General features: G+C 40.4%; 7 protein-coding genes across 7 annotated transcripts; 2 read left to right on the forward strand and 5 right to left on the reverse strand. All coding sequences in view use genetic code 12, as the record gives it.

Moving 5' to 3' along the window:
* Nucleotides 1-345: 345 nt before the first annotated feature.
* DASC09_048640 (uncharacterized protein) lies at nt 346-1719 on the reverse strand (the record flags this gene model as incomplete). Its single annotated transcript, XM_064998463.1, has 1 exon — nt 346-1719. The coding sequence occupies one exon, from the start codon at nt 1717-1719 to the stop codon at nt 346-348; it is 1374 nt and encodes a 457-aa protein (XP_064854535.1).
* Nucleotides 1720-2863: 1144 nt separating this feature from the next.
* SCP160 (Scp160p) lies at nt 2864-6472 on the reverse strand (the record flags this gene model as incomplete). The annotated part of the gene is made up of 1 exon (XM_064998464.1): nt 2864-6472. One exon carries the CDS (start codon nt 6470-6472, stop codon nt 2864-2866), a length of 3609 nt encoding a protein of 1202 aa, XP_064854536.1.
* Nucleotides 6473-7054: 582 nt separating this feature from the next.
* SIS1 (type II HSP40 co-chaperone SIS1) lies at nt 7055-8116 on the forward strand (the record flags this gene model as incomplete). Its single annotated transcript, XM_064998465.1, has 1 exon — nt 7055-8116. One exon carries the CDS (start codon nt 7055-7057, stop codon nt 8114-8116), a length of 1062 nt encoding a protein of 353 aa, XP_064854537.1.
* An 851-nt stretch (nt 8117-8967) lies between these two features.
* CBF5 (pseudouridine synthase CBF5) lies at nt 8968-10416 on the reverse strand (the record flags this gene model as incomplete). Its single annotated transcript, XM_064998466.1, has 1 exon — nt 8968-10416. The coding sequence occupies one exon, from the start codon at nt 10414-10416 to the stop codon at nt 8968-8970; it is 1449 nt and encodes a 482-aa protein (XP_064854538.1).
* A 218-nt stretch (nt 10417-10634) lies between these two features.
* GPI15 (phosphatidylinositol N-acetylglucosaminyltransferase GPI15) lies at nt 10635-11285 on the reverse strand (the record flags this gene model as incomplete). The annotated part of the gene is made up of 1 exon (XM_064998467.1): nt 10635-11285. One exon carries the CDS (start codon nt 11283-11285, stop codon nt 10635-10637), a length of 651 nt encoding a protein of 216 aa, XP_064854539.1.
* Nucleotides 11286-11819: 534 nt separating this feature from the next.
* On the forward strand, nt 11820-13241 carry ARG8 (acetylornithine transaminase; the record flags this gene model as incomplete). The annotated part of the gene is made up of 2 exons (XM_064998468.1): nt 11820-11915; nt 11982-13241. 2 exons carry the CDS (start codon nt 11820-11822, stop codon nt 13239-13241), a joined length of 1356 nt encoding a protein of 451 aa, XP_064854540.1.
* A 689-nt stretch (nt 13242-13930) lies between these two features.
* On the reverse strand, nt 13931-15139 carry PER1 (Per1p; the record flags this gene model as incomplete). The annotated part of the gene is made up of 1 exon (XM_064998469.1): nt 13931-15139. One exon carries the CDS (start codon nt 15137-15139, stop codon nt 13931-13933), a length of 1209 nt encoding a protein of 402 aa, XP_064854541.1.
* Nucleotides 15140-15298: the final 159 nt, after the last annotated feature.

The raw sequence follows: 15298 nt of genomic DNA on the forward strand, positions 1-15298 counted from the left end.
CCTTATCACCATTTGTGAATAATGAGAACTATAAAACCAGTAATACTTGATTATCTCGCTCACGGCTGGAATTAGAACTCAGTGATGTCATAATATTGAAGCATACTAGTTTCAACCTACACGGCAAATTATAGAAAAAATTTCTTTTATTTTTCACATAATGGGAATATCATTAATAATAGGACAAAAAAAATTCATTTATACATATAGCGAAATCTTCAAGCTAAGCAAATAAAACAAAAAGAAGAAAAAAAAAGCAGTAAAACAATAAGAAATAAAACATATAGAAGGAAAGGTAGGATAAAAAAAAAAACATAGCATCACGTACTAATCAAGCAAACATAATCACAAGTTAAGTTCGGCTTCGAGTTCAAACACCGACTTCACAACAATGTCGAGCAACTTTTGGGTATCTTCTTTGCTGATGTTCAAGGATGGACTGAACAAGATATGGTCACCGTTAAGGTTATCGGCAGTCCCACCACTTGGCATGGTGATAGCACCATTTTCGGTGATCTTGTTGTACAACTTAGAGTAGTAATGGAAATCAACAGGGAAAGTTTCCTTGGTGGTAACGTCCTTGACCAATTCGATCGACCAGAACCCCCCGGCCCCACGGACATCACCAACGGTCTTGGATTTACCCAACAATTGTTTCTTCAATTGTTCACCAAAGAAATTACCATTTTCGTGAATGTTTGCAACGACACCTTCACGCTTGACCTTCTTTTGAACCGCCAAAGCCACTGATGAGTTAAAAGCGTGTTGATGGTAAGTTTGGGCCCCAATGATGTTGTTACTACCTTTGGTGATGGCATTAGTGACTTTAGGAGACACGAGGATCGCGGCAACGGTGACGTACCCACCCCCAAGGGTTTTACCAATGGTTTGAATATCTGGACTTTGACCTTCTGGCAAGAATTGTTCCCAAGCGTGGAAAGTACCGCAACGACCAATACCACACATCACTTCATCCAACACAAACAACACTCCGTACTTGTGACACACGGCTCTAACCCCTTCCAAGTACCCTGGAACTGGAGGACAAGTACCAAAAGTGGATCCCCCAACGGTTTCGCCAATGTACGCAGCGATGGTGCTTGGATCATTGGCGATAAAAGTGTCTTCAACTTCCTTCACTAATCTATCCTTGTATTGTTCCAAAGTTTCTCCGGCTTTCATGTGACGGTATGGGTAAACCGCGCTGACTTTGATGAATTGATCTGGTTTCCCAAGAATTGGTTTGAAAGCATCGGCTCTGGAAGAATCACCAATGGATAAGGCCCCCAAAGTGTAACCGTGGTACGATCTGTTACGGCTAACAAATTTAGTTCTTTGTGGTTGGCCCACTTCCTTTTGGTATTGGTACGCCAACTTCAAGGTGTTTTCGATGGATTCAGACCCAGAACAGGTGATAAGCGCGGTCAGGAACGCATCTTTTGGGGAGTTATCAATCAAGAATTGTGCCAATTCTTCAGCAGCATAGTTGGACATGTAAAGTGGGAAATTGTAAATCGAAGTTTTCGCGGCTTCGGCCATGGCTTCGATGATTTCTGAATCCTTGTAACCCAAAATACCGACGGCAGCACCGGTGGCACCATCGAGCAAAGTTTTACGTTCTTTGGTCACTGGGTCTTCAATGGTAACGTAAACACCATTACCGTCAACAACACGAGGTTTGGCATCGGCAACGTGGCCTTGGATAATTGATTGAGCCATGGTTATATTGGTTATATTAGATTAGAGAACAAAAAAGTGAAGATTTAGTAATAAACTTCAAGCAGTACGCGTTGATGTTTCGATTGGGAAATAGAGATGATGAATAAAAAACAAGAAAATTAAAGGAGGGAAACTCAAACGGGAATCAACGAATTATATATAAATCACATATAAAAATATATTTCAAACCTTGGGGAGGATGAGTGTCAAGGTGGCGGCAACTGCCCCATTGGGGCAATGGCGCACCCATCCTGCGGGTCTATCCATATTGGGAATTTGGCGACAAAAGGACTCTTCAGAAAAGTGTGGGATGCTGGGAGTCACTGATAAGGGCAAATCATTTTGGTTATCAGTAGCGGGGAAAACAATCCTTGGTTACCGTATTTTCATTTTCCGGAGGTAATTAATTAACTTGCAGATGAAAAATACCTTGGATATGGTTTATTGGAGACTTTCTGTTGGTCCAGATAAGACAAGAAGATTATTGCCGTCTGTTAGTTTTGCATAATCATTATTATTGTTATTACTAGTACGTACACCCTGGCAATTATCTATCGTATATGTGTGGCCACTGCAAACATTACCTTTATCATCTAGACTGACTAATTGTGAATTTCCTAAAATAATCTTACTGAGGTGCTCAATTGAAGGTGTATTTATTATGGATTATTATTGCTTATAGGATTGCATAATATGATGTGGGTGTATGGATTAGTATATTATCAGATGTATGTATTATTGGATGTAAGACCCATTTAACACCCGGACACTCAGTTTATATCATGTGATATATCACCTGATTGTGCCTATTCACCCGGCCTTTATTTGTTTATGAAGTCACGTTTTTTGCACATGATGTATACGTGTATGTATGGGGGTGTTTCACCCTCATAGTTTTTTGTTAGCCTGTGTGATGTTGATTCTCCTCCCTTCCAATGCTACTTCAACAGTTGGCACCTATTTTGATGGCTCATGATATCTAAAATATCTTCTTTAAAATCCGCAACTACAATTAACACTCAATAATAATAAGCTTAACAGAAAAACTAACTTTTATTCTTGATCGTAAAAACGTATATGATGTATCAAATCATTGTTTGATACTTTTACATGACATAAAGCCTAGAAGATAATCTAATAAAAATTAAAGCAATTTCAAGATTTCTTCCTTGGCTTGTTCAACACCTTCCTTATTACCTCTCACAACAATAACATCATTGATTTCATCATGAGCTTGAGGAATGTTGATGTTAGCACCGGTGTTCTTTCTGATTTTTTCCACAGTAGCACCCTTTGGACCAATAACTTTACTGAAGTTACTACGGTCAGCAAGGTACAAGTACCCAGTGTAGTTATGCTTGGAAATAGTTTCCAATTGTTGTTCAAGGAACTTCTTGGCCTTGGCAGCGTCTTCTTCCTTGCCAACAAGTCTCCATGGAATAACCTTGCCAGCATCGCTATCCACAGAAGCATCGTTGTCTTCGACCAAAGTCCAGTTAGATGCACCCTCGCCAGCACGGGCGGACTCTGGAATAGAAACCTTGGCGTTGGACAACTTGGAAGCATCTCTGGCGAGTTGACCGTGTTCAACCTTGATACCGTAACTAGATCTCAATTTCTTGAAGACTGCCCCCTTTTGAGCCAAACCAGCGTGGAATTTAGCAGGAACGTCAATGACAGCAGACCAGTTGTCGGCAGTGACCTTGATGATATGTTCCTTAGCACTTTCGACGGCTTCTGAAAGACCCTTGATCTTAACAATATCGGATTTTTCAGAAATACGTGGAATCATCACAGTAACATTGAACTTAGTTTCAATTTCACGACGAGTAGAACCGGATGGTCCAATAAGGAGACGGTGCTTTTCTTGTGGAATAGTAAGCTCTTCAGTAATGCTGTTTTCCTCTTCAGCGACAATGGCCTTAACTTGGTTGATAATAGAAGTAACAACACTACGGTCACCAGTAGAGCTGATCTTGTGAGATTCAGAGCCCTTGTCTGGAATAACGAGCAAACGGTACCAGGTGCTTGGGTCTTCTGGGGCCTTGGCCTTTGACAAGATGTTACGCAAGTTAGAACCGTTAGAACCCAAGATGGCACGGTAATGTTTTGGATCAACTTCTAATTCTTCAGTGATGGTGTTTTCCACTTCATTGACAACTTCCTTGATCTTAGCTTCAACTTCCTTGATAGCTTGCTTGGTACCGGTAATTTCAACTTTACTGTGGCTATCAGCTTTGTCGGCGATATCGATTTCAACCCCAAACTCATCACGAAGAGCATTAAGTTTAGAACCGCTCTTACCAATGATACGAGAAATGGCGGCAGTTGGCACTGACACAACGCTCTTGTGACCATTTTCGATTTCGTAATTGAGCAAATCTTTCAATTCATCGATAGCTTTCTTGGCTCCCTTAGATGGACCCTTAACGATAACTTCGTCCTTCTTAGCAGCTTGGTCTTCGTGAGGGAACTTGATACGAACGTTGTACTTATCTTGCAAACGGTTGACATACAAACCCTTTGGCCCAATCAAACGACGTTGGTATTGTTGTGGAACTCTGATAGTTTCGGTGGTTTCATCGGCCCATGATTTACCCAAAGCAATGATCTTTAATTTGGTTTCTTCGGCATTACGCTTGATACCAGTGACGGTAACGGTAGTGGTTTCTGGTTTGGAGCCGGCATCGTCTTTAGCAACATCGACACGAACCCCGTGTTCGTCACGAAGACTGTTAAGGTGAGCACCGCTCTTACCAATAAGACGAGAAAGCACAGCGGTTGGGAATTCGAGAGTAGTTTTGTAAGATGAGGCCACCGCATAATCTTTAGCGTCTTGAAGAACTTGCTTAATTTCTTCAATGGTGGAAGCAACGTCCTTGGTCAAACCATGAACGGTGACTTCATCATCAGTTGGTTGGTGCAATGAAATTTCCAATGGGTTGGCAACACCAGCCTTAAGGGAACGCAAAGTAGAATTGTTTGGACCAGCAATGTGGGTTTGTTCAGCAGATGGAACAGACAAAGTCTTGGTAACGATATCTTTACCCAATTCACGGAAGTTGGCAAGAGTGGCGTCAATCTTGTTGAATTTTTCATTGATTTCATCAATAGATGGACCAAAATCATCATCGTCGGTACCAACAGAAACAAGCAAGATATCATTTGATTTGGCCTTGGTGTTCAAAGCAGCAAATGGGATAACCGCCACACTGGATTCTTTAGCAACATCATCGGTAACGGTGGAGACTTCGCCAGCAAAGAAAGAATCAATGTCAGAGATGGTTTTCAAGTTGGTTGGGGTGAACTTGTTGACAAATTCAACCACAGCCTTTTTAGCGGCCTTGAATTCATCGAGGTTATCATAGACAAAGTCAAGAGTAACGGTCTTAGTCTTTTCAGATAAAAGAGTCTCATAACTAGGAAGGTAAATTTGAACATTGTGAGCAGAAGCAATAGGGTCAAGAGCACTAGATTGCTTCAAGTAGATCCCCAATTTTTTCCCATGGTCCAAGTTATTGTTATGGGCACGAGCAATGTTCAAAGATTCGATGGTGTGTTTTTGAGAAGATTGCTTGGCCTTGTTGATGGCAGCATTGATCTTATTTTTGTCACCGATGAATTTGACCACTTGAGAATCTTCTTCTTCGAATGGAATCTCCACAACAACATTCAAATCATCAAGAATTTCCTGGGTATCGATGAATTTATGGAATTTCTTTGGAACGTTTTGTTCTTTAGTGATGATACGGGTAGTCAATTGGTCAGCAAGAATCTTGACATTGTTACGCAAGTCGACAATGGCTTCACGAGGACCGGTGATGGAGACAAGACCAGATGGAGAAACGTACAAAGAAACATCGTCGGATACATGCAAATCCTTGAGTTCACCTTCGATAAATGGGGCGACTTCGCTGTCAATAGTCAACTTGGTGGTCAAAGACTTGGTGTGTTCATCGACGATGGCCAAAATTTGTGCCTTGGCGTCGTTAACGCCTTGGATATCACCTTGAATGGAAACGTTAACTGAGCCACCAAAGATATCTTCTTCGCCATCGACTTCAGGAGTGGTTTCACGGTCGATGTTGATCTTAACGCTGTTAGATTCGATGATTGGCTTCAAGTTTCTGCCACCGGAACCAATAACCACGGAACGGGTAGAGCTTGGAATGGAGAACACGATGTTAACAGGTTTGGTAAGACGACGGAGGATTTCTCTTCTGACACGGGCAATTTCATTAGGTTCACCAGTAAGCAAGAAAGTTCTCTTTTTAGTTTGTTGAGAAGAGGTACATTCGATGTTACATTTGGTAGTTTTCTTCAAGCCGTTCAAGATGTTAGCGAATTCGGACTTGCTGACGTTCAATTGGTCATCAAAGTCCAAAGAGAAAGCTTCTTGGATAGACTTGGAGCGCATGGCAACGGACTTGGACTTGGTAGTGGTGGTAGAAGAAGAAGAAGACGAAGCGGAGGAAGATGGAGCTGAAGAGACAAACGACTTGCCCATCTTTGGGCCCCAAGAGGAGGCAGAGGAAGCAGAGGATTGAGGCACGGTACCCAAGGCAGGGAAAGCAGAGTCATCATTGATGGTAGCACGGGAGACAGAGGATCTGGAGCCCAAGGAAGATCTGGTGGCAGGAGCAGCAGCAGCAGTGGTGGTGGCGGCGGCGGCATCGTCGTAGACCACGTCATCAAGGATATCGGCTTGAGCAGCGGCGTGGGCGGCGGCCAAAAGTTCAGCAGGAGTAGGCATTTTTCAGGGAGGAGGTAACAAACAGGGCAGACAGAGACACAACGGAGGGTTCACCAGGGGGGAGATTCTTTTGAATTGGTAGAAGAAGAAGGAGGATGGATGGATGGATGGATGGTGAAGAGACGGAAGATGATTTGGATCAGGAATTTTTCACCACGGGTGATTTTTCATGGGGGGTTTTTTTTCTGTTTGTTTTGTAGGTAGGTGGCGGAACATACTGGAACGAGAGCTGTGTTTGTGGGAAGAGTTGTTAGTGGGAATGGTACATAATAATGATAATAATGATATAATATACTAATATATACTAAAATATATATATATATACTTACAGAGCGCACCACAGTGTAAATATTATATGGCAGAAGACAATGTATGAAGACGAAAGGGGGTGACACTGCCTCAATAGGCATCAGGGGGTGTGGAAGCTTCTCGAAGCTTCGCGGATTTTTTTTTTTTTTTGGCACTGCGACGCGATTTTCGTTATATAAAAAGCTGCGACGGTTCCCAGATTGAAGCTTGCTCTGTGCTCACCTTGGTTCTGCTCACCACATTTATTACGACAACATACTATAACTACAAGCAATGGTTAGAGAAACTAAACTATACGACCTTCTTGGGGTCTCTCCTCAAGCAAGCGATGCCGAAATCAAGAAAGGGTACAGGAAGATGGCCCTCAAGTACCATCCTGATAAGCCTACAGGAGACACTGAAAAGTTCAAGCAAATCTCTGAAGCTTTTGAAATTCTCTCCAGTAAAGACAAAAGATCCATGTACGATCAATTCGGATTAGAAGCCGCCCGTCAAGGCGGTCCTCTGCCTGGTGCTGGGGCCGGCGGACCTGGTGGCTTTGGTGGTTCTGGGGCCGGTGGTGCTGGTCCATCATTCTCCTTCAGCTCTGGAAGTTCACCATTCGGAGGCTCTCCATTCTCTCAAGGTGATGCCTTTAGAATCTTTGAACAATTCTCGAATAGTGGGGGGATGGGCGATGACTTTGGGTCATTTGGCGGCTTCAACTTTGGTGGTGGTGGCATGCCTGGTGGGAGAAGTGCTGGTGGGTCTAGAGGTGGGAGAAGTGCTGGTGGCATGCCTGGCGGATTTGGTGGGTATGCTCATGATACCCCTGAACCTGAAACCGTTACATTGCCATTGAGTTGTACTTTGGAAGAATTGTATACCGGGAAGACCAAAAAGCTCAACATCTCAAGAAAGAACCAACACGGCACCCAAGAGAAGCAACTAGTGAGTGTCAATGTGACTGCTGGTTGGAAATCCGGGACAAAGATCACTTACAAAGGCATTGGTGATTGGACTCCTCACGGCCGTCAAACCGTGAAATTTGTCCTTGAAGAAAAAAGCCATCCATTGTATACCAGAGACGGTGATAATTTGAAGATCACCATCCCATTATCGTTCAAGGAATCGTTGCTCGGATTTAGAAAAGAAATCAAGACTTTGGGCGGGAAAACCATTACTATTGATAGAGCAACCCCAATCAGCCCTAGTACACAAACCACATATCCAGGACAAGGTATGCCAATATCCAAGCAACCTGGTAAGTTTGGGGATTTATTTGTTAGTTTTAAGGTTGATTATCCAATCTCATTGACTGCAAACCAAAAAGCTGCCATTCAGCAAAACTTCTAAGGACTTTTTCACCAATGAAAAGATAAAAATAACAAAAAAAAAAAAAAATGTACTTTATGAAATTAATGATCCCAACCCAACAACTTTGCCCCATAATTATAGAACATATTATTATTATTATGATTTATTTATTTATTTTTTCTTCACTTCACAGCATAACCCAATATGATCCGACTATGTGATATTTCAATCAAATTATATCGTTATTATAATCACCATATCTCAGTTCCATCAAGGTTCTATTTTATTTTACTTGTTCATGTTTTCTTGTTTGTTTGGTCTTGTTTTTTGTTTTTTTCCTTTATTGTGAATGCAAAGTGTATTGTACAACACACATTTATCATTATCATATGATTATAATTTTTTTGACTTACAAATATATGCTTATTTACGTCTTGACCTTGAGATTGAGTTTGTATGAATTCTTATCCCGTTCGTTTTTTTTTTTTTCTTTTGCATTCTCTCTCATTGCAACCTAATAGTATATTTTGTCTCTTACTTCATCTTACAAGTGACCAAACAATAAATAAACGTTAATATGACATAGATTTATACTATAAAAGCAATTAATAAAAAAAAAAAAAATTAACTTGGGAAAAAAAAAAATATAGAAATATGGAGACCTTTTTTTCGGTATTCTGCAAAATCCATATAGAAAGAATAAAATAGTTTGCTTTTTTTTTTTTTTTTGTAAAAGTACAGTTTCAATCATGGATGATTCAAATAGGATATGGATGGTAATGATCAGTTGATAATTTTTCGGGAGTAGTAGTAGTAGTAGTTCAAAAGAGACAATAAAAAAAAATATTGACAATAGACAATAAATGCTTCAACATCTATCAATCATAGGTTTAATCTTTTTTACTTTTCTTTTCTTTCTTTTCCTTTTTTTCCTTTTTCTCCTTCTTCTCCTTCTTCTCCTTCTTGGACTTCTTAGATTTCTTATCTTCATCTTCATCTTCAGCTTCGGCCTTTCTCTTCTTTTCCTTCTTTTCCTTCTTCTCCTTCTTTGATTCGGATTCTTCTTCTACTTGTTCTTCTTCTTCCTTCTTGGCTGGAACAGCTGGTTCTTCAGCCTTGGCGGTTTCTGGCTCGGTAGTAGAAGCAGTAGATGGTGCAGCTGGTTCGACGTTTTCAAGACTAACGTAATCCTTCTTCCATGAAGCTGGAGTGTTTTCGTTGGCACGACCGTACTTGTCCAATTTCCCTTCGGTCTTCATTTGCTTCTTCTTTTGAGCAATTGGACCCAAACCCCATCTTCTTGGGTAGGTGTCTCTTTCCATGATACATCTCTTGACCTTGGCAACGTTACCGTGGTCACAAGTGGCCAAGTCAACAGAGGACATTTGGGCAATACCAATGGCGATGGCTTCACCCTTGGTGGTCATCAAGACAACTTCGTCGTACAATTCAATGCCTTTCTCGTATCTCAACAAACCTGGGATCATCAACTTAGCCCCGTAACAGACAGAGTTGACGGCGGAATCCTTGACAACAATTCTCTTGTAGGATGTAAGAAGGGTTTCCAAAGGTTGGACAATTCTTCTCAAGTAGGATTCGTCTCTGGTGTTGTCGTAAACCCATTGAGCATCAAGAACATCGTGCAAAGTAACCAAGTTATCGGATTCGCTAAGGGCACCGGATCTGACTCTTCTCAATTCTTGCATATGACCCCCAACGCCCAACAACATACCCATATGGACACACAAGGTTCTCATATAAGTACCAGCTTCACAAGAGGCCCAGAAAACCCCCAAGTTTCTCTTGTTGTCAAATTCAATGAGCTTAGAATCGTAAATGGTTCTAACACGCAACTGTCTCTTGACGGCGGAAATCAATGGTGGTCTTTGGAACAAAGCCCCAGTCAAGTTTTCCAATGATCTGGCAACGTCTTTTTCGTCTTTCAAAGCATCGTGCAATCTGACAATACAAACATACTCTTTACCGGCACCTTGTTGAGATTTGACTAATCTGGTGGCTCTGTCGACACAGACAATCAAACACCCGGTGACCTTAGGATCCAAAGTACCAGAGTGACCGGTCTTTTCAGCTCTGAGAATTCTCTTAATCCAGGCAACAACTTCATGGGAAGAAGGGTTGGATGGCTTGTCCAAGTTAATGATACCAGAAGAAATGTAGGACTTGAGGTCTCTCTTCAATGGAGAACAACCGGTAGGGATTGGGGTATAATGACCACTACGGACTTCCAATTTGTCATAGTTTTTCAACAAAAGTGGCCACTCAGAAGTGTCAACTGATGGGCCAGTAGATTCTGGCTTGATAATATATTCCTCAGACATCTTTTCTGTGTTATTCTGTTAATACTAGAAAAAGATTAAGGATACAAACAACAAAAAGTTTCAAGGCCTTTGTGCGTGAAAAAAAAAAAAAAAAAAAAAATTGCAGAAAATTTTTTTTTGCTGTGGGCCGCTTTGTTTACCCTGTCTTCAGCGATGACATTCTCTATATTCCCGTGGTCTTGGTGTATATATCCTATATACTACTACTACTATGGTTTTTATATTGTCTTGTTGTTCGGTTCAGATAACTTGGTCCAGCCAGGTATTTCCAACTTATTATCTCTTCTCTGGTGATACAACACTTTCCTGCAACCACGGAGCACCACCTCCAACTGATCCCTCCTTGGTAATAACTTTTCAAACACAATCGTCAACTTCTTTTGGTTTTGCCGGAGAATCACCATATAAAAAATGACCTCGAACCCTTTGAACGCTTCATGGATCATGATATCAATGATATCGCCGATGGGGATGAACCTATCCACGATCTTTGCCCTACCAAAGAATGTGCTGTTGGGAATCGTGGTAGAGATTTCGATCCCCATACTTTTAATCACCATGATCGATTCCTCGAAATCGCTCTGGAAAACATAGCAGAGAAGGTGGTTGATGGCTACTGTTACTAAAATAGTCAACCCTGCCAGTTTTGGGCTAGCGAAATGGCTTTGAGCATAAGATAGGAATGGTACTTGGACAAGGTAGCATCGCACCACCACGATGTACAAAGCGGCAAACACAAGGACCGACACCGTGAGGATCTTGACCGATACAGGGATGGGTGATTTCTTGACGATCCGGTACTTCTTGGTGTTGGCGATTGTGTCATTGGGAGGCCATGCCTTGAGAATATAGTCCTTGGAAGAGGTCATATTGTGGACTCGGTTTCCTCAACCTCTTGTTCCATCGATGTTGTTTCCTTGTTCGGCTGAGAGGACGTCAAAAAGAGAGGAAAAAAAAAAAAAAAAAACGTGCAATGTCAGCTGATGTGACTGGGCTCTTGACTGTACCGTTTTGGCGGTTGCAATCAGAATTATGGGAGTCATCGCAGAGGCTGCTAAATAGTGGCTACTAAATAACGCCGGAGTTGAGCTACTCACTGTTTTAATTTATTCTGGTAGAGAACTGACATCTTCCGGTTGTTTTGTTTTGATATGCTGATAATTTTTCAGACATTGTCTTATTTTTGAACCCAAATCAGTCAGAGCCCATGGATGTTACTCATGATAATCACATCGTTCGTCTCTGTCTGCATTGGTGACTAATTTCCATGATTTGAAAAAAATGAAAAAATGATGCTCCTTTGTTACACATATATATACACTCCCAAATTCCTATCTTGAGAGAAAGAAAATTTTCCTCTTGAAAAGGACATTGATTTATCAAAAAAAAAAAAAAAAAAGAAAATGTTTGGCAGAAAATTACCAATCAGACAAACTGCATTGTTGTCTTCTACCTTGAGAAGAGACTTGTTGAAGTCTGCTGCAAGACGTTATCAATCAGTGAGTACTAGAAATCTTTCACTCTTTGACTCTAACAGAACAGTTATCTAACAAAGCATGTTTTAGACCACTGCCACTTACCAAGAACCAGGTCCAGAATCAAAGACCGCGAAATACATCGAGGAAAATGGTTCCTCTATTGTGGCTACCTACAGTAGACCAAATTTCGTGGTTGCCAAAGGTAAAGGTAGTTACCTTTACGATCTTGAAGGTCGTCAATACATTGACTTCAGTGCCGGTATTGCCGTGAACTCTCTCGGTCATTCCAACCCAGAAGTGGCCCAGATCATCAGTGATCAAGCTAATGAATTGGTTCACACCTCCAGTGGATTCCACAATCTTTATAGCAGCAAGTTATCCAAGACCATTTGTGACACCACCAAGGCGTTTGGGGGGATGCACGATGCTTCCGCAGTATTTTTAGGGAACAGTGGTACCGAAGCCAATGAGGCCGCCCTCAAATTCGCTAAAAAATTCGGGAAATTACAAAACCCAGATAAATACGAAGTCATTGCTTTCAAGGACAGTTTCCACGGAAGAACTTTCGGGGCCTTGTCGGTCACTGCTAACCATAAATACCAAGACCCATTTGCCCCAATGGCCCCATCGGTCAAGTTTGCTGAGCCAGAAAACTTGGAAAGCGTCGAGAAATTGATCGACACAAACAAGACGTGTGCTATTATCATCGAACCAATCCAAGGTGAAGGGGGTATCAACCCAATTTCCCTTGAGTTTTTGACCAACTTGAGAAAATTGGCCAATAAGCACAATGCTCTTTTAATTTTCGACGAAATTCAATGTGGTATGGGGAGATCCGGGAAGTTGTGGGCCCATTCGTACTTGCCTAAAGAAGCTCATCCAGATATTTTTACTTCCGCTAAAGCCTTGGGTAACGGTTTCCCAGTTTCTGCCACCATTGTCAGTCCAAAAGTCAATGCAATTCTTGCTCCAGGTGATCATGGCAGTACTTATGGTGGTAATCCAATCGCCGCCAGAGTTGGTCTTTATGTGTTGTCACAAATCGCCACCGATGAATTCTTGAAAGGTGTCAATGAAAAATCCCAAATATTCTTGAAGAAATTAGAAGAAATCAAGGCCAAGCACAGTGACAAGGTCACCACCATCAAGGGTAAAGGTTTGATGTTGGGTATCCAATTCAAAGAGTCTCCTGCCAAATTGGTTGATGCTGCCCGTGAAAGAGGTCTTATTGTAATTGCTGCTGGTGGTAACACTATTAGATTTGTCCCATCTTTGAATATTGATTCTGCCACCATTGAGGAAGGTTTGAATATTTTTGAAAACACCATTAGTGCGGTTTTTGATTAATGGAGTTTTTCAAAAAAAAAAAAAAAAATAAACAATATAGTAATTAAAAAAATTAAAAAAAACTAAAAAAAAAAAATAAAAAATGAAAAATAAAAATAAAAGAAAAAGGTTCTTTCTTTAAATATATATATATATGGTTTACATATTTTCAATGATAGATTCTTATGCAATTGATTTTTTAAGCTTATATTTTTTTGTAGGATATTTTGTGTTTTTGCATGTTTAGCAAAATTATAAAAGTATTGCAGGAAACAACAGATTTACGCAATCACCAAAGAGTACATAACATTAGAAAAGCAGATTGGAATTTTACTGGCTTTAGTGATGAGCCTGGTATCAACTATCAAAGAGCCAAGTATACTGACGTACGTAATAGGATGCTATAGTGAAACGATGAAACACATGACAACCCCTCATTGAAGACGAGCATTAGGCAAAGGCAGAGCGAGTTTTTCAAACATTGATCCCTTCTTCATTTGATTACACTTCTGAATATTTTTTTTCCTTGTATTTCCTACATCATATCCTTTCTTGAGCTGCACTGAATAATTTATAATTGGCGTTTATTAAAATCAATTTGAGGTATCTTTTCTATTCTTTTTTTTTTTTTTTTGTATTTGTTCTTTTGTTTCATATCAACTGTAAATTTCGTTATGGTATAAAAGAGAATTGAAAGCTGGCTTTTTCAACTAAAGGATTTGTTCTTTCAACTTGTTCCCGTCCCAAATCATCCAATGGTACCATACATATCCTGGTAAAACGGTGGTCAAATGCCAGAGTGAATGGGCATCGATCATATCTCTCCAAGGAGGGAAATCAAAAAGTTCAAAAATCAACCCACAGCTCACCCAAATAGACAATCCGATTGGGGTCAAACATTTAATGTTCTCCCAATTTGGACAGTACTTGAGACACAAAATGTAGAATTTTGGATGATCCTCAATATCCCATGACCATTGCTTAGTAGTACTAGTAGTAGTAGTAGGAATTTTCTTTTCATTCTCCCCCAATAATTTCTCGACAATTTGCTTCTTTTTGAAATCTTTTTTGAATAAGTACTCCGAGTATTTCATATAAGAAGTTATCGAAAAGTACGCCCATAATCCGTACTGGATCACCGCCCAAACCACATTTATCTGCATATTGTAGGTATACGACCAGTCGATAAGAAGTCGAAGTACGTGACAGGCGTACACAAAGCCAACGATAAATCTGAGCAAAATCATTCTTCTTGGTGACCCTTTGTAGAGCTTGAAGGAACGAAGCGCGGCAACATAAAGACCACTTAAAACCGTGGCACCGGCAAAGAAATAATCCAATTTTTCGGTGAGGTTCAAGTCACGGAAATGGAAAATTGTCGAGAATATCCATGCACAAATGGTGATTTTGCACATAATCTTATAGTTTTCAAAAAGCGCAATCAAGTTATTGACATATTTCAAATTATTGATTAAGTTCAATTTCTTGAATTTCATGATTTCTTGATTCAATAATTTGAGCCCCAACCAATGCGATATAAGGTTAAAGAATGAGAAAATACACGAAGCCGGTTCCTGAATATTGAAATATCTCACAAAAAACCACTTGCCATGGAATTGATAAAGTTCTTGCTCATCTCTTTTTCTGAGGAAGTTGATAATCTCTTGGCACTGATAATCACAATTCGATTCACAGTCCCAGAATAGTAATTTCAATGGGAGTGACAATGGCATTTCTTGGTATCCCAATGACAAAAACTCATTGTTGGACTCGTCTTGTCCCAAATCTTGCTGACACGTCGTTTGAGAACAAGCTTCAACACATCTCTGGAATTCGTCTAATTGATCACCAGTAGAACCTTTCACTAGCTGGTTTAGTGATAACAGAACTAATAGGAACTTGAGGATATTCGGTAGCATTGTGTTGTATTTATTATTTGTCAAACTTAAGGTTTTATTAATCAAGCGACCCTATACAGTATTCATTAGCTACCCAGTTTGTTAGTTTTTGTTTGTTTGTTTTTTTTTTGAATTAGTGTGATTTAATTAGTGTTAGTTGTTCATAAAAATTTCATGAGC

The sequence above is a fragment of the Saccharomycopsis crataegensis genome, assembly GCF_037102585.1.
Source record: "Saccharomycopsis crataegensis DNA, jcf7180000000085, whole genome shotgun sequence".
NCBI classification, from domain to species: Eukaryota; Fungi; Ascomycota; class Saccharomycetes; order Ascoideales; family Saccharomycopsidaceae; genus Saccharomycopsis; species Saccharomycopsis crataegensis.